Source organism: Dromiciops gliroides, chromosome 3 (assembly GCF_019393635.1).
Source record: "Dromiciops gliroides isolate mDroGli1 chromosome 3, mDroGli1.pri, whole genome shotgun sequence".
In the NCBI taxonomy this organism is placed as follows: Eukaryota; Metazoa; Chordata; class Mammalia; order Microbiotheria; family Microbiotheriidae; genus Dromiciops; species Dromiciops gliroides.
Genome location: NC_057863.1, coordinates 62019412 through 62042966, shown reverse-complemented (window position 1 = coordinate 62042966; position 23555 = coordinate 62019412). Strand labels below are relative to the sequence as shown.

The 23555-nt window shown below is 38.7% G+C and overlaps 1 protein-coding gene across 1 annotated transcript in view; it reads right to left on the bottom strand.

The window, feature by feature from the left end:
• The window catches only part of DOCK10 (dedicator of cytokinesis 10), a 274169-nt gene that overhangs the window by 216266 nt on the left and 34348 nt on the right, over nucleotides 1–23555 (bottom strand). Inside the window, exon 3 of the mRNA XM_043993341.1 lies at nucleotides 18657–18906. Within this exon, the coding sequence (XP_043849276.1) occupies nucleotides 18657–18906 (250 nt within the window). The remainder of the gene's footprint in view (nucleotides 1–18656; nucleotides 18907–23555) is intronic.

The following is a 23555-nucleotide window of genomic DNA, read 5'->3' as shown; positions in this document are numbered from 1 at the left end:
TGCTTTCCTGGATCATAGAGAAACTTTTGCTCACAAGTCATCTATACATGTGAAAGTCTTATCAACACTTTCAGTTTTTTACTTTCAAAAATATTTCTTGTAATTCTAAACAGTCATTCTATCCTTTCATTCATTCCCTTTTCAGTCTGTAATTTCTTAGGGGAGAATACAATAAAAAAAATCTATCCCATTAGTAAAATAATAAGAACAAAAACAAAAAAACCCTTTATTTTCTTTAATTAGATATGAAAATGTTTTAGAAATCCTGTGACCACCGACTGGGATATTTCATGGGCAGTTTTTTAGCTTCAGTAAACTAGTCTGAATCAAGAGATGGTGGCCAGCTCCCATAATTCTGATTGATGCAACACAATTTCATCTTGTGTGTGTGTGTGTGTGTGTGTGTGTTTGTGGTGAGGCAATTGAAGTTAAGTGACTTGCCCAGGGTCTCACAGCTAGTAAGTGTCAAGTGTCTGAGGCCAGCTTTGAACTCAGGTCGTCCTGACTCCAGGGCTGGTGCTCTATCCACTGTACCACCTAGTTGCCTCAACACTATTTTATCTTAATTACCCTTTCAAAGAATATCATAATCTATTCTTAATAGACTATTTATTGGGTTTATAGAATTTAAGAATATTGAATTTATAGAATTCATGCTAGGGTACATTCCCACTCTGAATGGAAAACATCCTATCCACTGGCCCTTGTTTCATTAAATTTAGTTCCTCAGACAAGAGACCCCAGTGACCATTTGGTTCAACCTGTATCTGAATAAGAATCTACTCTACAATAGAGGCAACATGTGGTCATCAACCTTTGCTTGAAATAATCTATTTATTTTCCCAAGCACTGAAAAAGAGGGGAAATGTTATTTGTGCCCTTTAAATTTAATGTCCTGGATCAAAGCCCATCTCACTCTGTGCTAATTATGGATCTGGTTGGAGAGATCAATATACTACTTTTAAATACCCTTGTTCCACTTTTGAATAGCTTGTCTCTTTTTTTTTACCCCTGAGGTGAAAGGACCCACAAGGGAATGGATCTCCATTTGGTGTTCCCCTTCTCATTATAGAAAGGTTAGATAAGGAAGTGGTATTATATTTCTGTCTGAGCAATTTCTGTTAAACATAGCCAGTCTACATCATATCTGTTAAGAGACATAAAAAGACACCTTTCCCAAAAGTGTGTTCACTCTGGCTGTCTATTCCCATTCTTGCTGCCGCTTCTTTTCAGCCAAACCATTAATACCAACAGAGAGTTGATAAAAATGTATGTATGGGGGGCAGCTAGATGGCACAGTGGATAGAGCACCGGCCCTGGAGTCAGGAGTACCTGAGTTCAAATCCGACCTCAGACACTTAACACATACTAGATGTGTGACCCTGGGCAGGTCACTTAACCCCAATTGCCTCACTAAAAAAAAAAAAAAAGAAAAAAAGGAAAAAATGTATGTATGATAACAGGAGGTTGCAGGGGTGGTAAGAATATATGATTAAAAATTAATTTATCATATTAGTTAGCTATCTAAGAGAAGGACCCTAAGGAAAAGGAACATTTTCCTGACAGAGAAAGATCTGGTATTTGGAATTCTTTCTAGACCTGTGTAGCTCAATTAAGATAGATGGTTTATAATACTAAAAAAAAAAAAAAAAAGATAGATGGTTTATGAAGTGAGGGGTCAATATATGGACACTTTAGGAAAGTTATAGTGAAGGTCCTTAGAGCTGAGGGCAGTACCTGTATAGTGAGCACTAAGCTGAATTAAAATTTTTTAAGGTCTCCGGGCTCTGTTTTTCTTATCTGTAAAATGAGGGCCTTAGATCTGATGCAATCTAAGGCCCTTTCATCTCTCAATCTATGACCTTATAGACTCAACTCCTTTCAAAGTCATCCCTTTCCCCTTCTAAAAACAAACAAAAACTTCACGAAACCCTCCCATGAGCTCAAGCTATCATTCTCACCTCTCTCCTCCTTTCTAGAAAAAGCTGTCCTCACTCATTGCCTGATCTTCCCGTTCTCTCAGTTACTCTTCAACCCTTTGTCTTTCTGCCTTGCCTCAAGTGAAACGGTTCTCTCCAGAATTAGCAACAATCTTTTATTTGTTAGATTTTGATGATCTTATCTCAGTCCTCATCTTTGAGGCTTGAGCACCTTCATCTTAGAAACTATCTTCTATAGGCTTTGGTGACACTTTTCTCCCTCAGTTCTCTTACCTGTCTGATGGCTCCTTCTTAGTCTTCCTTACTGGCTCATCATCCAGAGCAGATCCCATAACTGTGGGTATTTCCCAGTGTTCTATTGTGGCCCCATTTCTCTTGATGACCTCATCAGCTCCCATGGGTGAATTGGTCAAGCTGTTCCTCATTCTAATTTACCATTTCAATTGATAGGGATAGCATAGGGGAAGATTTAATGGAGAAAGAGTTGGAATATCCAAAAGAAAGAGGAATCTTAGGTTTGAAAACTGCCAATGAAGTACCCTCAGAGGGTATATTTGGGGTTTGTTAATTGGCCTTGCCCAGAGCCACCAAGGAGGGTTAAAGGATTCTCCTTGGTATCACAGTCTTGCTTGTTTGGTTTCTTCAATTTCCCTTTTCCATAATGAGTCATCCAAAGAATCTCATTCAAAGTCAGCCTTTCATAATGCATGAACTACACTGTGAGCAAACTCAGAGTATATAATATCCACAGGTAAGTACATTCCACACATATTACATATTCATAAAGGTTAGCTTTGCCAAGATAAACAGATATCCCCTCTCTTTGGAGCTTAACCTCCAAGCCAAACACTTTTTTTCCCTCTTAGACCAGGTCTTTGAGGAAAACAAATTCCTTTTTCTCTGGGTTTCAATAACTACTGAATCGCATGAAAAAAATGTTATCTTAGTCCCCTGATACCTGGGTTTGATCCTATATTCAATTTCTTAAATTCTATTTTTTTCAAATTGTCATTCAATTCACCCAAGCTGCTCTTCCTCCAGACCTTCTGCTTTCATAAAACCTATTTCCTCAGTTTCCCTTGCTTCCTGTCCATCAATGACTCATAAACTCACATTTAAGAGTCTAAACTTCCATTAGGAAACTTTTTTTAATACTATGAAGGAACACAATTAGAGTACATGGATAGCACTATCTAAGGTCTCATTCAGCTTTAATATTTGACCTTGGGCTGGGGAGGGGAAGGCTAGCTCCCACAAGATGAAAGAAAAGAAAAATGAATTTATTGGCAGAAGTTTAACTAGGCATTTTGTGCCTGGATAAGATACATGGAATATGCCCTTACAAGGGAGGGAAGAGATAGATATCAGGATGCCAGGATCAGACAGTGTTGGGGAGGGTATGTCATGATGGGCTTGGAGAGAAAATAAGGGAGGAAATCACAATCTGGTAACTTCTTTTTTATTATTATGCTTGCTATATTTTTATCATTATTCTTATGATCATTTCTATCATTAGGCTTACCAACTAGGACTATGCTTTGTTATTTCTTTTGGGGGGAGGGGCAATGAGGGTTAAGTGACTTGCCCAAGGTCACACAAGAAGTAAGTGTCAAGGGTCTGAGGCCAGATTTGAACTCAGGCCCTCCTGAATCCAGGGCCGGTGCTTTATCCACTGAACCACCTAGCTGCCCCTGCTTTGTTATTTCTTTTCCTTTTCTTTTTCTTTTTCTTTTTTTTTCTTTTTTGGTGTGAGGCAATTGGGGTTAAGTGACTTGCCCAGGGTCACACAGCTAGTAATTGTTAAGTGTCTGAAGCTGGATTTGAACTCAGGTCCTCCTAAATCCAGGGCTGGTGCTTTATCCACTGAACCACCTAGCTGCCCCTGCTTTGTTATTTCTATACTCACTGAAGGAAACTAGAAATTCTATCAGTGTCCTCTAAATTTGATGTTCCAGTACAAAATCCTTATCACTTCATCCTAGTTATAGGTCTGGTGGGAGAAACAATGGTGGCACAGCACAAGATGAAAAAAAAAGTATATGTATGTCTATACATATATATGCAAATGGGAAAACCATTAAGCAGCTATACACACAATTTATAATATCATTTCTCTTTTGAAATGTTGGAAAGGTATATGCCAGAGGGGAAAGGTAGAAATCTGAGTACCTCCAAGTTTCTAAATGCTCTAAAACCCTTTAAATGAATGACTTCTAGGTATAATGTAACCTCAAAGAACATTGTATTTACATTTTTATATCAACTTATTTTAATTTTTGATGAAGAATTTATAGATTTTAGAATTTAGCAACTTTTTTGATTCTATTTTGAAAAAGAATGAGGGCCAAGAATGACATACTCTATTTACTTATTTTCAATACAGCAAACTCCAATGACTACTTAAAGTTAATCAAATAAACCAAAAAAAACCCCAGTTATTAGTAAAAAAAATATTAAGGGAAGGTTTTCTAATTGAAAGTTATCAAGAGACTTTATTTCCACAGCTCTCTTTTATTGACTTTAAATTTATTTGACTTTCAATTGACTTGGCAAACCACTTGCCAAGGTAGATGGGCATACTATATGATTTTCAGCATCACCCTTGTGAAAGTTGGATTAGTGTAATAATAAACTCCCAAAGCAATTTCAATATATGCCAATAGGGTAAGATTTCTAAATGTAAAGTGCTTATGAAGAAAGCAAAATAGGCCTGATTGTTTGTCGGGGCATTTTATGAGGCATACAGGTGTACTTTTTAAGTTTTAGAGTTCTCTTTTGGGGGGGAGGGGCACAATGGATGGCAGATCCTTGACAACCATGACTTGGCAGTAAAGGTATTATGAAATGAAGATTGTTTTGAGGGAGTGACTGATATTTGCAGCATGCATGGAAAATTCCTTTGAAATCTAAGGCCTTACAAATAGCTAGCCTGGAACAAGGCCAAATTTGTTTAGATAAAAAATAAATATGGTTGTTTTTTCTTAAAGACATATACAGCGAATTGCATCTAAATAATGAATACTTTTATTAAAGTATAACAGGCAACAAGCAGCTTGAAAGAAAATGATTTTTATACTTCACTTTGAGGTGGAGCAATCAGTAGCTAAAAGTTCTGTCAACTGATTAATCTCCACCTCTGACATGTCCTAGGCCAGGCTCCTAAATCATTTCAGTTGTGCAATTTCAAATTTATGCAAGCTCAGGGAGGTCCATTCAGATATTAATGTCATTAAAAAAGAACCAGTCTAGGCTTGGGCTATACCAAAGAGTCTTGAGAAGTTTTCATTTATTTGCGCTTCCTCCCAAATTCAAATGAGCTCATGTGGATGAAGAAGAAAGCTGGGTGGATTCTCTCACCCCAAACTGAAACAGCCTCATTTTTCAATAAGGCTTCTTGAGTCAAAACTAGTCTACAAGAGATCTACCACAACACCAAAGCCCTATTCAGAATCATACCTGCAGGAAGGCCTGAAACTGACTAAATTTGGGGTGGGGAGGAGTTAGTGCTTCATGGCCCAATGAATTTAATTGTAAGATTGACCTGAATGAAAACGGCAGCTGTTTTTACCCTGTGCTCCTCCTTCCCAGGTAGTCATAAGGACATTCTGATCACATTTTATTTATTAACACGAATTGTTTATTAACTCTCCCAATGCTATTTTATTTAATGCTCATAAAAGTCTAGTGAGGTATGTGGGGCAAGCATCATTATTATTATTGTTAACAACAAGAATAAGAATAACTATTAACATCACCATCATGCATTAATACTTCAAGGATTAATGATTATCAAGGTGGACATGATACAAGTGACTTGCCCAGAGCTACACAGCTAGTAAGTATAAAGTGTCTGAGGCCAGATTTGAACTCAGGTCCTCCTGAATGCAGGGCCAGTGCACCCTATCCCCTGCACCACCTAGCTGCCCGCCATGATACATCTTAGAAGAAGTCTTAGAGAAGAGGCTGACCATACCGATGGTCATATAGCCAATTAGTGTCATAGAGAGGATTTGAACTCAGGTTTTCATGACTGCAAGGCCAATACACAAATAATTATACCACTGGCTCCAAGGGACTGAATGTATAACCTATAGTCACTGGTTTATAATTTTTAAAAGTCAAGATTATTACTAGTGGTAACAAGAACTGACATTTATCAAACACCATATATCGACAGAACATTTTACATATACAATCTTATCTGATCCTGTCAAACAATCCTGAGAGGCAATTTTCTGTCTGAGTTTGCTTCCAACTGAAATTCCATGACAATTGACATGGTGAATTTTCCTGCTGTCATGGCCTACTTTAGATTTGTGTAAAATAGCTCATTTGCTTCTTGTCCATTCTATTGACCCTTGGGAATAAGAAAATCCAAATGGTCATATGGCGCAGAATCTCCAAACTCAACTCAACAGAAAATGCCAATGCAGTGAATGCTGGTATTGGTACTGATCCAAAGATTATCTTAATTTCTATTTGAATAGGTTAAAATGAACCAACCCATCTTTATGCTGACAGCAAAACAAAATAAAAGTCCAAAACACGACTTCCAACAGACAGGAAATAAGATTGGATAATGATTACAGCACATCTCAAAAATAAAATCTCATGGAAAAATATATAAAATATCAAAAACAAGGTCGAGGAATCCAGGATTTTGGCTTTCCCCTGGGGACTAACCAGCTACCAAGGGAGCACCATGACAATATCTTCCCCTCCTTTGATTTACAAAGAACATGGATGTGGTTCAGAACTGCTGTTGTGCTTACATCAATGCAAACCACCCCAGAAATGAGAAGAAAAAAGATATGGGGGAGGCCAGGGCACTTCAGACTGGTACTCTGGTGGTATGGTACAAAATAGTCATCAGCCTCTTTTTTTTCCCTGAATTGGTCTGTCTGTAAAGGTAAGAGAGGTGAGGTCACACAATTAAGAAACTACCTTATCCTAGGCTGAAGACAATCCTGGACATAGAATGCTATCTTTTCCATTTTAAAACCAAAATCAAATTCTTCATTCTTTAGTTAGAAAGAACTAAAACAAACAAACAAACAAAAAACCCCAAACAAAAAACAAACAAACAAACAAAAACCAAAAAACAAACCACCACCAGATTAAGCTACTGAATTTTCATCTAACCAATGAACCCTTAAAGATGTTCTGGCATATTGGCTAAGAGACTTAACTGTCAAATGTTTATAAGATACAGATCCTTGAAGACTATAAAAAAGTAAAGGTTCATGTCTCTCCTTTTACCTTGTCAATTAAATTTTTTTTTTAAAAAGTAAATTACCATTTATAATTCTAAAAAAGGTTTCAGTGAAAATGTAATAAAAATAATGGCCTTATTTGCCACAAAGCAAAACACGTAGTCTTTTAAACTTTGTAATTTTAATTAGGTTTTTAAATTAATTTAATTATAAAGGCTATCTAATCTTATCGTCTTTCTTTAGATTTTCTTTCTGGAGTAAGTTTTCTAGGCATTCATAAATTAAATAACAATGGAAAAGAAGGTGAATTATAAGGGAAATTTCAAAATAACACAAAACGTTATCCTCTGGAATCAAAAGATTCACTACTTTAAAAGAGTCCTGAAAAGTAAAATGATATTTTGATTTTAAAGTAAGCAGACATAGATTCCAAAGGTACTCACATTCTAAGGAAACTGAAGTTATCATTACATCTAAAGGACTTTTCTCTCTTTATAAACAAAATGTAAGAATAAAATTTGAAAGCATATACTCCTTCAAAAGAAGACTAAAATAAAGTATATCTGATTTTTCCATGCATCTTCCTTTGATCTAAAGGAGTTTTTGCCAATTTCTTCTGTTACAACACCTGTTCTAAAGCCATCATTCACTGTACAAACTTGACTCCACACAACACTTTTTACTCTACAGAAGCTTTCTCAGACCCCTCCCCATAGTCTAAGAAAATATAGAAAATAAGATATAAATGCAGATACCTACAGAACTAAATCTGTGAAGTTCCCCTTGATTTGTTCGCCTCACGGTTCTCCTCTTTTTCCACAAGTCACCATGATCCTTTTTAAAAACTTTTACCCGAAAGCTCATTGTACCAATGGAAATTTGAGCAGCCAAGCACCTAAAAATTCACTTCTTCTAAAGGTTCCCTTTCAGAAACTTCATCAGGCTGAACAAATCTTTCTTTACTGGTAGAAAGGGAAATGCACATGCTACATGAAGAGTAACTGAACAGAAAGGAAAAGCAACCATCAAGTCAGTTTCCTGTGAGTAACAGCCGTCTGGGAAGAAAATATTCTCTCTCTCTCTCTCTCTCTCTCTCTCTCTCTCTCTCTCTCTCTCTCTCTCTCTCTCTCTCTCTCTCTCTGTCCTTTCTCTGACTCTGGCTCTGGCTCTGGCTTTCTCTCTGGCTCTGTCGCTCCTCTCTGTGTCTTTCTCTGTCTATCTTTGTCTCTCTCTCCCTAATGACCTGTTTGAATTTTTAAAAAGCATCAGCAAGAACATAAGATCCTATGTTTTACAGAACTGATCATAATTAAGTAAAATATGACTTAAAATACATACAAAGCCTGATCAAGAAGACTTAATGGAAGATCTAAGTAAATACCAAATTGATTCCATGTCTGCCGCTAACTCAAACAGGTAGCTAGTAGATCGAGCTCTGGTCCTGCAGTCATGGAAACCTGAGTTCAAATCCAGCCTAAGACACTTACTATCCTTGTGACCTTGGGCAAGTCAGTTAAGCTCTTTTTGCTTCAATTTTCTCATCTGTAAAGTGGGGGTATTAATAGTACCTCCCCTCAGGAATGTTGTGAGGATCAAATTAGATCATATTTGTAAAGTGATTAGCATAGTGTCTGACAAATAGTAAGTGCTACAAGTCAATGGATAGATGGATGGATGTAGATGTAATCATCATCTATGTATGACACCTCTCTCCCTATGATTTTCAGTTTTTTTTTTTAAGAAACATTTGATTATAAAATTGTGGACTAAAAGTGTATCCACTTTCTCTCCTCTCACTTTTTTCTTAACCTTTTACAATTTGGCTTCTGTCCTTATCATTCCACAAAAATTGCTTTATTCAGTTATTTATGATCTCTTAGTTGCCAAATCCAATGGTCTTTGCTCTATCCTTATTTTCCTTGGCCTCTCAGCAGCCTTTGATACCACTAATCACTCTCTCCTCTTTGATACTTTCTTCTCTCTGGGTTTTCAGGGCACCTTTCTCTCCTAGTTCTCCTCCTCTCTGACAGCTCCTTCTCTGTCCCCTTTGCTGGGTCTTCCTTCAAATTACACCCTCTAATCATAGATGTCCCTCCGGGTTGGGTCCTGGGCTCTTTTTTTCTTCTACCTCTATACTATTTTCACTTGATGATCTCATCAGCTCCCATGGATTTAATTACCAAATCTTTTTTAAGGATTCTCAAATCTGCCTACCCTGCTCTAAACTGTCTGCTGACCTCCAATCATGCATCTCCAACTGCCTTTCAGACATCTCAGACTGGATGTCCGGCAGTCATATTAAACTCAACATGTCCAAAATGGAACTCGTTATCTTTCCTCCTATGTTCCCTGTTGCTATAGAGGGAAATGTTATACTCTCAAATCCTTAGGTCACAACCTAAGAGTCATCCTGGATTCCTCACCATGTCTTACTCTCCAAGGCCTATTGTTTTGACCTTTGTGGCATCTCTTGAATACTCTTCATTCTCTCATCTGGCATTGCCTCTAGTGCCTACCCTTATCACAGTATGGCTATTGCCATAGCACTACCTGTCATTGCCCTCAGTGTCTCATTACTTGGACAAATGACTGAGATATATAGTATCACTGGAGGAGTACTTGGTTAAAAGCAAAGTGGGGTTGGGGAGGAGCTTTGTTTCAGGAAGAAATGTAATTTTTAAAAAATACTATTTAGCCTCTTCTCCTCCTGGACATAGCTCATCCTCCATTTTGAGTGTCCATCCAAAATAGACAAGCTTTATAGTTTGTACATTCTTCATCCATTTAATTTTTTCTTTATTGGTAGCGAGCATTTTGAATGGTTAGAATTTAAGAGACTCATTATGGGTACTGATCCAGTCAACACAGTAGCATCTGGAAACTAGCTAGAAGATTACCTGGAGTATCTGGAGAAATTAATCATATATAGAGAATTCATTTTCAGGAACAAACCTCTCTGCTAAACAACTATCTCCCTGTTTTATGCCTCAGTTGTGATAATAGTAAAGATCAGAGTTTTGTAGGACAAGGATATTTCTGTTATTGTGTCTTTCAAGGCATCTTGCATAGTTTTGAGACAGGTTCAACATATGAGAGCAAAGCCTTTTAAGGCTTCATTTTGTGCTCCTGACACAAACCTTTTCTGTAGTCACAATGAGAACAAAAGAGTCTAAACCTGATTCAATTAATAGGCAATCAATTAATTAAGCCACCATATGACCTCCTTGCCAAATGGAAAAATGAAACAGCTAAGGGAAATGTTAGTTTAGAGACCAAACTTTATTACAAAATTATACAGAAAAAGATGGCAAAATATATAGAGTAGTATTGTTTCATAAGATAGTAAGGAACAATGGAAAAGGGAAAAAAAGTTTAAAGAGAACTTGGTAAGATATCTGACTGAGTTAAGCCATTCTAAGGATGTATAAAACTGAAACTGGGATAAGGGCAGACAACCAATGAAAAGTGGAAAAGATCTGTAAAGTTCTGTAAGCAGTATGAGTTCTTTGTGGGTGCGGACAGTAGTTTTTGCCTTTCTTGGTTCCCAGCATGTAATACAATGTCAGGTACTCAGTAAGTGCTTAATAAATGTTTGTTCACTAATTGGTCTTTTATTCTTATATTATATTATAGTTATCTGTGCTTATGTACAGATATGTGATTAGGGTAAAATCCCTGAGGACTTGGTCTTTGAATATTTATAATACTTGATGTGATTGTTACTCATTTAGCACTTAGGGTCAAAGAGTGTCAGGGCTAAAAATGAGTCCTGACTCTTATTTTACATATGGGAAAACTGAGGTATATAAAGGGAGAAACTATTTGCCTAAGGTCTCATGTGTTTTAAGTAATAAAGTCAGAATCTGAACCCAAGTCATCGGCTATTAGGTATAAGATCATAGATTTACACTTGTAAGGGACCTCAGAGGTCATTTGTCCAACCCCTTCATTTTATAGACAATGAGGCTGAAGCCTGATAGGTCACACAAGTAGTAAAAGTCAGAGGGGGGATTTGAAACCAGGTCCTCCAACTGGAGAGGCAGTGCTCTTTCCGTGACAATATGATGCCTTTTCCTGTAATATCAAGTGGCTGTATTATCAGTGATTTTTAAATAAGCATGTGCGCTATGCCTCTAACTAGAATGTGAGTGCCTTTAAGTTTGGCATCCTCTTTATACTACAGTAGTTGGCATTGTTTACAATTATATACTCTCTTCCTTTAGCTAATAATACACTTAGACTTAAGTCTACCCTTTCTCCTGCATATGAAAAGACTTGTCTGGGTAAGAACAATTGTCTTCAAAAAAATCACTAGGAATCAGTTCCCTTAAAGCTTTAGATCTATAACCTTGTCGAGAGGAGCCAACCTGCTATAGTGGAGAAACTGCTTAACAGGGGGTCCAAAGAGCTGGTTTTTGAGACCTGGGCTTGACTTTTACTCTTATTAATTGGGATTTAGGTAAAAACCACCCACCTCTCTAACCCTAAGTTTCCTCATCTGTAAAAGAGGGGTAATTAGAATTGTACTACTTACCCCACAGAGCTGATGTGGGGATTCAATGAGATAATGTCTACAAAACACTATGTAACTCTAAGGAAGTGACTTTTTCTAATATGCCTCTCCTTCCCTGCTGGCCTCTCAATTCTTTGCTCCACCACAATTTATTTCCCCTGAAGATTTTTTTTTTCTCACAACACTCAACTTCTCCTTTATGTAGATGACTCACTTCTCCCCTTGCTTAGCCACAGATCACTGCTTCCTTAAGAGCAGCCGAGGGATGCAGTTTGTGGCCAGGGATCCTGTTGCTAAGCAGCAGAACCATAGACTTGTACGATGACTCCCCCAAAACAGTACCTTGTACGTTCTTCATAAAGATGGCCTACAGTGGAAGCTCACCAGAGACATTTCTTGGCTATCCTCTGCCCTTTTTTTTCTATAAACAACACAGAATTCCACAAGGAATGGTATAGTCCATGAATCTCTGCACATGGTTATTTTTGTGCTTCCCAATGAGGAAGCCAACTGGGATGGAAAAGAGGGAAAGTTCAGAAGAATTCTCAAGAGGGAAGGGATGTGGGAAAATGTGGAGTGATGACATGCTGGGTTAAATGGGCTTTCTAGGACTGACGATGTCCTTTTAAAAATCTTATTATAGGGGCAGCTAGGTGGCGCAGTGGATAAAGCACCGGCCCTGGATTCAGGAATACTTGAGTTCAGATCCGGCCTCAAACACTTGACACTTACTAGCTGTGTGAGCCTGGGCAAGTCACTTAGCTCTCATTGTCCCACCAAATATTATTATAAAGTACAAATGTGCATGCCTGAGATGTTGTGAGAGATATCAACCAAGAAAAAGAAGTATGCTAGGAAAAAGGAATGTACAGAAAATGAAGGATGGCCTGAGTTTGGCACTGATACCTATGGAATAAGTTTCAGTTTTTGAGGATATAGGAAAATTAATAACATTAATAATAATAATTTTTACTGTTAGAACTTTAAGGTGTATGAGGCACTTGACATATTATCTCAAATGATCTTTAAAAAACCTGTTGAGTAGATACATATAGAGAGGTTTTCCTTGGCTGAACAGTCAATCCTTCTGTTGTCTCTGTGACTTTGGGAAGGACACACATGGCTGAATGAAGCTGGGGAAAATCTCAAAACTGTTCTGATTGAGTCCACTACAAATTTGTACAATATCAATTGGACCTTCACTTCAGCAAAGGAGATCCTTTTACTCTTCTCTAATCAATTCACTGGCTCACTCACCACAGAAGCTTTTTCAAAGCTTATGCCTTCTCAAACCTTTCATGGCTCCTCTCCCCCTACCCTCTCAGCTGAGAACTTTGGCTGATATTTTTTTGAAAAAAATGGATACTATTTGCTGAGAGATCCTTCTTCTCCCTTCCTCCTCATCTCACAACACCATGATATCTTTCACTCCTGTCTTCTTCTTTTATTTTTTCAGGGCAATGGGGGTTAAGTGACTTGCTCATTGTCACACAGCTAGTAAGAGTCAAGTGTCTGAGGCCGCATTTGAACTCGGGTCCTCCTGAATCCAGTGCCAGTGCTTTATCCATTTTGCCACCTAGTTGCCCCTCACTCCTGTCTTCTTTATTGCTGTCTCATACGAAGAGGTGGCCCTTCTCTTTGCCAAGGAAAACCCCTCTACACGAACATGTGATTCTAAGGCATCCCATCTTCTTGAGCAGATTACCCCTCTGTCATTCCTACTTTCTCACTAATCTTCCATATTTCTTTTTACACTGGCTATTTCCCTACTGCCTACAAACATTCCCATGTTTCCCCAATCTTCAAAAAACCCTCACTTCCCATTCTTTTAATTGACTGATGTAATGGCCTTTTATTAATTCTCACTCTCTTCTCTTCTCCCTCTACACTATTTAACCTGGTGGCTTCATCAGCTGCCATGGATTCAATTATTATCTCTATGCTGATGATTTTCAAATTTACTTATCCAACCCTAACCTCTCTGCTCACCTCCAGTCTAACATCTTCAACTGCCTGTTGGGCATCTCAAACTAGATGTTCAATAGATATCTTAAGGATGTGAATTCATTATCTTTCCCAACAAACTCTCCCATATTCCTAAATTCCTTATTACTGTCATGGGTACCACCATTCTTCTAATTCCCCAGGATCACAACCTCAGCATCAACCATGACTCCTCACTCATTCTCACTTCCCAGATCCAATAAGTTGTCAATTTCTGTCACTTCTACCTTTGTAACATCTCTAGTATATGTTCCCTCCTCTCCCCTGATACTCCCACCATCCGAGTTCAGGCCCTCATCAGCTAACACGTGGATTACTGTAATAGCTTTCTGACTGGTTTCTCTGCCTTAAGACTTTCTCCACTACAATCAATCCTTCATTCAGCTGCCAAAGGAGTCTCCCTTAATCACAGGACTGATCATCTATCCATCCACCCCCAGTGTCCCATTCAATAAATTCTAGTATTACCCTATATCACTAGAATCAAATTTAAAATCCTCTGTTTGACTTTTAAAACCTTTCCTATTTTGTTCTCTACCTACTTTTCCAATCTTCTTTTCTAATCTACCTTTCTCCCTTCAAGGTACTCTTAGATTCAGTGACGCTCCTAGTTGTTCCCACTTCCTGTAATGAGCTTTCCCAGTCTCTCTGTAGAGAATCTCCAATTTACCTTCTTTGTTTTCTTTTTCATTTTTCTTTTTGTGAGGCACTTGGGGTTAAGTGACTTGCCCAGGGTCACACAGCTAGTAAGTGTCAAGTGTCTGAGGTGGGATTTGAATTCAGGTCCTCCTGAATCCAGGGCTGGTGCTTTATCCACTGCATCACCTAGCTGCCCCTCCAATTTACCTTCTATACATCTTGTGTAGGCATGTTGTCTCCCCCATTGGACTATGAGCTCCTTTGGAGTGGGGCCTGGGGTCGGGAAAGTTCCTCTTCTTAAGTTCAAATATGGCCTCAGCTACTTATTGTTTGCATGGCCCTGGGCAAGTCACTTAACCCTGTTTGCCTCAGTTTCCTCCTTTGTCAAATGAGCCGGAGAAGGAATTGGCAAACTACTCTAGTATCTTTGCCAAGAAAACCCCAAATGGGGTCATGGAGAGTCAGACACAACTGAAAAACAAGTGAAAGCTCAAAACACTTCAAACATTTACTAAATATATAATCCTGGGAAAATCACTTAACTTTTGATTATCTCAGTTTCCTCATAGAGTTGTTATCCAATTATATACACACATATAACATATGTGCATATATATACATTTATATAAAAGGTTTCGCAAATCTTAACATGTTATTATTATTATTATTATACATACTATTGGAAGTTGAATTTATAAAGGAAAGAGAACAAATAGTCAAAGTTCATCCATATTTAGGAAGGAAGAAAAGTAAACAAAACAGAGAGGGAAGGATTTAGTCAGAATGGAAGGAAGAGAGATAGGGGAGGCAAATGTCCCATTACTCAAGGGAGGAGTAAGGTTTGGTTTTGTTTTCTTTTTAAGTGGCGTGTCTCTAGGGACCAGCACTAGGGAGTTTGGGGAGACAGAGAAAAGGAGGGTTAAAGTCAGGAGTCTGGGCTCCCCAGCATGCTGGCAGCAGTCAGGAAGTTTGCATTTTCTGGTAGCTTGGGAGTGAGTAAAGAATGGTAAGAGTGATGAGATCTCAAAGAACAAAACAAGAGGAATCCTAGAATCCAGAAAGTGAAGGAGATTCAGACAAAGGTGCCAGCACTCAGATCATGGCCGTAAACCTAACCCCGTGGTTGTATATGGTTTCTCTTACCTTCTGTCAAATCAAGAACTAGTGACTGGGGTTGGACGAACCCAAGTTCCCGGTCATGGGCAAGGCAGTGAGCACAATGATCCTGACTCAGGAAGGCCTAGCAGGGTTGGTACTTATTAGAGGGAAGTTCTACAAACGGGGTGGCCAACTGTGTTGAAAGATATATAGACATAAAGAAGAGAGAAGGCCTGGACTTAGGCAATTCGAAGGTCAGCTCGGTTGTTTCAGTGGAGTGGTGGCCAGATATCAGTGCATTAAAGATGAGTGGGAGCAGAGAAAATGAAGGCAGCAGATCTAATGTCAGGAAATGTGGCAACGAAAGAAAGAGGAAGATGGGATAACTATGAGACAGGAGGGTCTAATGAAGGCTCGCCCCTCCCCTCCCCCACTCCACTATCAAGCCTACCAAAATAGATAGAAAAAAAAATTGAAAACATAAAAACAAATCTAAAAATAGAACCTTAAAAATCCATCCCTGTTCAGGCTTTGCTCATTATATGATACAAACTGCCCGTCAGCCTCCCCGACCTGAGGGTGAAATCTATGTTGTCTTTTTTTTTTCTCTTATGGAGGCTCATGAATATTAATTAGCTTCAGAAATAAATATTTTAAAAGGGGAAAAAAACACTAAAAATTGGGTGCCTGAAGTTTACCAGATCACTTGCATGCGTTCCCTTCTCTCCACTCACCCTGGTATGACTTTAAATTCTCACCACCTCTCATTAAGACCATTACAATAACCTCCTGATTGTTCTTCCTGGCTCTAGTTTCTCTCTTCACTCCAATCCACCCTCCAAAGTGAGTAGCCTTAGGTACAGATATGACCTTATCGGACCAATGAAGAGACTCTGGGGCCTCCTCTTATCTCCAGGATTAAACACCAATTCCCTTGTTTGGCTGTTAAGATTTGTCAAGACCCGGCCCTATCCTATTTTTCTAGCCTAATTACACTTTATTCCCCGCCCCCTCCTCTATGGTACAGTTAAACTGGCCTTCTTACTGCTCCTCATACAAGAGGCATCATTTCCTGTTTCCTGTGACTTGACTTTGTACTAGCTCTCCCCTAAACCTGAACACTCTGCTTTCCCACTTCCATCTCTTGCTACCCCCTTTGTTTGCTTAAAGAAAACTCTAGCAACAATTTCTGCTTCAGACCTTTTCTGCCATTCCCCTCCCCTCTCCTCTCCCCCAACCAGGTCTTAGTGCCTTCCCCTACAGTCCCCTTGTATCTCTTTTGTATTTACCAATATACATGCATGTTGTTTTTATTGTTTTGTTGTTCAGCCATTTTTGTTTCAGGTGTATCCAACTGTTTGTGACTCCATTTCAATTAGCAGGGGCCCCAGGGACTGAGGCTACTTCCAAGGTGTGAGTTCTAGGGATGAATCTTCTAGGATTTATGATCCAGGAGGCCAGGGACCAGATCTTAGTCTTAGAGCAAGCGATAGTGTAAGATACCCAAGAGGAAGGGGAGATTTGTTTATGTGTCAATCATTCAAACTCTTGCTGGGACTCAGGAAGTAAGACTTTCTATTTATGTTGGGATATGCAGGTCAATAAGGGACTGAGGTTTATATTCAATTCAGCAAACTTCTGTTAAATGCCTACTGCGTGTAGATCACTGCCTTAATCTTTGGGGGGAAGGAAGACACAAAGTTTAGAGTTTAGACACAGTCTTTGCACTCTGGAACTTAGAGTTTGGGATAGAGGTTTGTGGTCCTTCCCTATAAAACAATATTGCCCTGTGGAAGGGGAGGAGTGAAGATGAAAGGGGTAAGAGGACAGGAAGCAGTATATGCAGAGGAAAACTTGATGGGTTTGGTGGTTGAAGGCTTGAGTTCAAATCCTATCTCTTGTACTCACTACCTGTTTGACTTTGGGAAGGTCATTTAACTTCTCTGTGCCTCAGTTTCCCCAACTGTAAAAAAGGAGTAGGGTGGTTGAAATGAGCTATAAGGTTCCTTCTATCTCTAAGTCTATGTTTCTTTGATCCTATGGTTGGTTTTAATACCAGCCACAGGTTGCTATCAGAAAAATACCTGGAGATCCGCTAATTTTTCTTAAAGGATTTCAAAGTGCTCAGCCATTCAATTTCTTATTACAGCCCTTGAGAAATGGGAAAATGTTGATTTGGGGGTTAGCTCTTTTCTTAAGTTCTTGCTTTTGCATTTAGTCAGAGTACATCATCTTTTCTTTCTGTATTGCTTTCAAATCAAACTATTTCAGGACAACCCCTCAAAGCCTCAGGGTTGGGCAAACTTTGTTTTCCTTTATAGGTGAAGAAGCCAAGTAGCAGCAGCTAAGCTGTCTGCTTTAAAATCCATCCCTCCTTTCTCCAAAGTTATGTTTACTCTACATTTGGGGGGTTTATCTTGGTCTGTTACAAAATGGCTAATCCCCAAGATGTAACTCTGTCTTCAAAGAAACAATTCTCTCTCTCTCTCTCCTCTCTCTCTCTCTCTCTCTCTCTCTCATCTGCTCTCTCTCTCTCTCTCTCTCTCTCCCCTGTCCCCAAGGAGAGTAGACCAAGACCAAGTTTCATGGCAGTAGAGCCTGTTACATTTTTTTTTCCTTGCGAGATCAGTGCCTATCAAAGTTCCTGGCATTTAGCAGATGCATGTATGCTCAATGCTTGTTTAACTGGATTGAAGGCCACGTAAGAACACCAAATGATGTAAGCCATATTTTTAATGGCTCATCACCCCCTTCCCCAGTGTCCAGCTCACCCCCTAAAATCCAGATAGCGTACTTATACTCTCCCTTCTTCCAAAAAATTGAATGTAGCTAGTTCCTAATATGTTTTTGTTTTTGCCCACAAAAAATAAAATCTACCCAAGTAACAACGGATTGAATTCCCCCAGATTCCTGAGCCATCCAGTGGAAACTGTTGAGAAAAAAAATCTTGAAAGGCTCTCTGGCTCAGGGGCAGATGGTTCAGCACCACCAATTAAACTGAAAGGAAAGTAACATAAATACAGGTACCCTGGAGGGCAGTCTTGGGCAGGGGGAGAAAAGAGAATAAGAATTAATGCCATTAGGATCTACTCTCTAGCAGCCAATGCCAGCACAGTGATTGTCTCCTCCAGGCTGCTAGTTGGCATTTTTCCTGATACATACTTTAAACTTTGGCCAAGGCTGGAGTTACTTCTGTCTAAAACGAGGAACTGCTCTCGACCTCCTGCAGTCATCCCAACTGCTAATTACCTGGCTTTCAGTATGACTGTCACTCATGATGGGCAACTGGAGGTATGAATACCCTGAAAATGCCATTATGTCACTGGCACATGCTAAGTGGAAATAAACCTTCCGAAGCTGGGATGTTTTCTTAGCAATTTTGGGTTCATTCAGGTAATGTGAGCCCAGGCCGTATTTTAGTTTTACTAAAGCAATCCGTACACACGTGACATCTGCTTCTTTGTCCACAAAAGACAATATGTACTTGCTTCGATTCTGCCTTGAGGCATTGATGAGGAAATTCATTAGGGTCGCTGAACAGGGAACCTATCATTTAAATGCCACATCCTGACACCCTAGTCAATTGTCCTTTGCTAGATGATCATCCTGCTATTTTATGGGCATCCTCTGTAAGCTAGAATTGCAGCTAAACAGTCCTCTAGTAGCATCCTAAGGCACTGGTGTGCTCCTGCTGTTCTGAAGAGGCCCTAGCTGGCAAGATACTTTAATTTAGGCATATGTCTAAATGCCCTTAGCTCTCAAATGGGATCATAAGGCAAGAATGTTTGCTTTTCATTTGAGTACTTCCTTATAGTTGGTTGAAGGAGAATGATTAGATTGTCTTTATTGAACAGAGTACATGGTAGTGACACCTATTTGCTTGGCTTTGTGGAAACAAAGGGTATTGAAATGAAAAGACAAATGAGAGGCTTGCATTTTGCTCTACTAAAGAGTAGCTTCATGCTTTATCAATAGATAGGGTCACACATGGTGATAATAATAAAAATAATTGTTGCTGTTCAGTTATTCAGTCATGTCTGACTCTTGGTAACCCTGTGGACCATAGCATGCCAATACTGTCCATGGGATTTTCTTGGCAAAGATACCACAGTGGTTTACCATTTCCTTCTCTAACAACAACAACAACAACAATGGTTAGTACTATTGTTAGGCACTGTGCTATGGACTTTAAACATATTTCATTTGATCCTTACAAAAATCCTGTGAAGTAGGTGTTATTATTATTTTTTTTTTTGGTGAGGCAATTGGGGTTAAGCGACTTGCCCAGGGTCACACAGCTAGTATTAAGTGTCTGAGGCCGGATTTGAACTCAGGTCTCCTGAATCCAGGGCCGGTGCTCTATCCACTGTGCCATCTAGCTGCCCCAAGTAGGTGTTATTATTAGCCCCATTTTACAGTTGAGAAAACTGAGCAAAGTCACACAGCTATTAAGAGCCTGAGGCATGATCTGAATTCACATTTTCTGACTTCAGGACCAGCACTCTATCCACTGAACCACCCAGCGGCCAGCTTCCCAGAGTCTATAGAGTTTTAGAGGGAAGTAGAAGGAATGCAATCATGGGATCATGAATCTTTGAAGCCATCTAGTCTAATTCTTTTATTTTACAATTGAGGACACTGAAGTTGAAAGAAATTAAGTAATAAAGAAGGACATTCTATTATTGTGCAAAGCAATGACAAGAAGGACGATTTTCAGAAAAACCTGGAAAGACTTAAATGAACTGACTACAGAGTGAAGTGAACAGAACCAGGAGAATGTTGTGCACAGTGACAGCAATAATGTTCCATGTACAACTGGGAATGACAACCATTCTCAGCAACAATCCCAAGGACACCATCTGCCTTCCAGAGAAAGAACTGATCTTGATTGAACACATACTAAAGTATGCTATTTTAACTTTCTTTCATTTTTTCTTTTATTTGAGGCTTTTAATGCAAAATGGCTAATATGGAAATGTTTTCCACAATTGCACATGTATTATTTACTATCTCAGGTAGGGAGGAGTAGAGGGAGGGAATGTGGAACTCAAAACTTTAAATAAAATGTTTTTTTAAAAGTACATTCTATTAGAGAAAGCATGCTTCATGAAGAAAAATGCCATTTGGCACTGTCCACTTGGACACTTGACTTGGAAACATAAGATGTGAGTACGAGGTCTGACCCTGCTTCTTCTGAGGGCATGGTATGCTGTGGTTCACAGTCCTATAAAACCACAGGGAGGTTACTGGCATGAAAGCAATGAGCTTGTGATAAAAGAAAACAGGGCAGTTCCCATGATGAAACCTAGCCTCTTATCCTCAATCACCAAATAGCTATCAAGAATATACCATATGAGGCGACAGCTAGGTGGCGCAGTGGATAGAGCACCGGCCTTGGAGTCAGGAGTACCTGAGTTCAAATCTGGCCTCAGACGCTTGACACTTAATAGCTGTGTGACCCTGGGCAAGTCACTTAACCCCAATTGCCTCACCAAAAAAACAAAAACAAAAACAAAAACAAAAAGAATATACCATATGAAATCTCTCTTTAAAGTACTATATAAATGTAGTTTACTATAAAAAAAATGATGAGCAGGATGCTATCAGAAAAACCTGAAAAGACTTACATGAGCTGATGCAAAGTGAAATGTGCTATATACAAAATAATAGCAATATTGTACGATGATCTGCTGTGAATGATTTAGTTGTTTTCAGCAATACAATGATCCAAGACAACTGAAGGACTTATGAAAAATGCAGTCCATCTACAGAGAAAGAACTGATGGTATCTGAATACAGACTGAAGTATATTTTTTTGTTAGTTCCTTTTTCTAAAGTTTTTTGTCTGTTTTCTTTTATAATCTGACTAATGTGGAAATGTTTTGCATGACTACACATGTATAACTTTAAAAAAAGAATCTACCATATGTCAGGAGCTGTGTTAAGTACTGGGAGTATAAAGACAAAAATAAAATAATGCTTGACCTCAAGGAACTTACATTCTAATGGTGGGAGACACTTTGCTACTTAACTCTGGGCATGTTCCCTCTCACTGACTCTATCTCTCTGTCTCTCTTTTTGGATACATACACACATATAAGTACACATACCTATCAGTGATGATAGATAGATAGATAGATAGATAGATAGATAGATAGATAGATAGGATAGATAGATAGATAGATGATAAAAAACACAAATGGGCAAAACTTTAGGGCTACCCTCTGTGTTTTTGGGGAAAACATGCATTTTTTCTGTCTACTTATTTTTTTTGTGTGGATAGTTGAGAAAACTTTCTCACACTGCCATGGATGTAGCTAAGAAGGCTTTGTAATATCTGGGAGTCTTGATTCTATGAGCACTTATCATCTGTGAATAGAAGAGCATTATCCTCAGTAGGTATTTCCCATTAATTTCCTATTTTCAAAGGACTTTGAAACCCAGAATTCCAATACAATTAGTGCTCAGGGAAACCTCTAAACTCCCTTATTACCTGATGAATCCATATGACATCCATCATGGATCATTTGGGCACTTGCCTAAGTTCCATATGGAACTAAGGTGTCATTTGTGATATCAAAAGTTATCATTTCTTTCTATACTGAAGCTACCTGACAATCCTATTCAATGACATACTGAGCATCTCTATAGCCCGCTATATTTCAGTCACATGAAAAACACAGCACGGACAGCTATTACAATTTGTTATTTAGACCTTCCTCCATGATCTTAGCTTCCCTCTTTCTCCCATCAATATGTTCTCTCAGGTTTCACATTATTTCTTATTCATTAGCTATTTCTCTCCTTGAACTCTATCTGCACATTTCTTCTCTGCTTGGCTGCATTCTATACTCTGCTTTGAATGACAATTTTTTTTTTATTATTGTAGTACTGAGCCAAAATTCTAATAAGGTTCTAAATTGTCTTAGTGGGTTTTCTGAATCAGGCACCGTGTTTTGTAATTGTTTCCACATTAGATTATTTCAGGGCAACCCTCCACAGCCTTAGGGTTGAACCAATTAATTTAGATCTGGGCTGGCCCTTTGTGTAATAACTTATGTGGTATCTTATGGGGCACCAAAACTCTGGCCGTTCCCCAAATAATATCATATACCAAACTAAAAGCTAATAGACTCAATGGCAAAGATGGAAAAAATTGGTGACATCAAATCCAACACCTTCAATGTACAAATGTTGAAATTGATGTCTAGAAGGGTGAAATATGTTGTATGGTTGTATGGTTAGCCTCTTGTGTGTATCGAAGTGCCCCTTGCATCATGAAAGCCCATATTAGAAATCAAATAGATTACCTGGGAGGAGAAACACCTCCTAAACAAGTCATTATCAAGCATTAGAAACTTTTATATACATCACTTTATTGAGTTACAGCCTACATATTAGAGGGAGCTAAGAAGGTTCTAAAGAAGTAAGAATCGGAATCCTAAATTTTGATGGGGAGGAGGAAAAGGTCTGGTGAATCAGATAATACTAGGTAGTTGAACGAGCTCTGTTATTAGAGTCCGAAAACCTGATTGTGAGTCCTAGTTCTGCCACTTACTAGATTTGTAACCTTGGGAATGTCCCCTAATCTCCCTGATTTTCTTTCTTCACCTATAAAATAGGATGATGGCCAGAGAGCCAGCCTCTAAATGAAGAAATCTAGGTTCAATCCTGTCCCCTGCCACATACCTAGGGAACCCTGAGCAAACTGCTTAATTCTTTCCTGTTATATAAAAAAAAAACTCCAAATGGAGAGAAGATGTTGCCTTGCATGTGGTAGAGATAATTTCCTTACCATTCCCTATCCTTAAAATGGGAATAATAATACCTCCTTCACACAGCTGATTTGAGGAAAGCCCCTTAAATAGGGCACATTAAAGCACCGTATTCATGAGTCGTTTCCTTTTTCTTAACTTGTATACTAATAGATCAGCCTGAGATTTGGTTGAGCAGGTATAATATACTTAAGTAGAGCACATATTGAATACATTGATTCAATAAACTTTTTCCCTCAGTTTTGTACAATCCCCCAAAGTATATTTGTGATGGATATCACTTAATATTTCACCAAATAATTTCTTCCTGCTTGGGTGAAAAATGCATTATTAATGAATATGCAAGCAAACTCTTTAATGGGTTTCCCCTAAG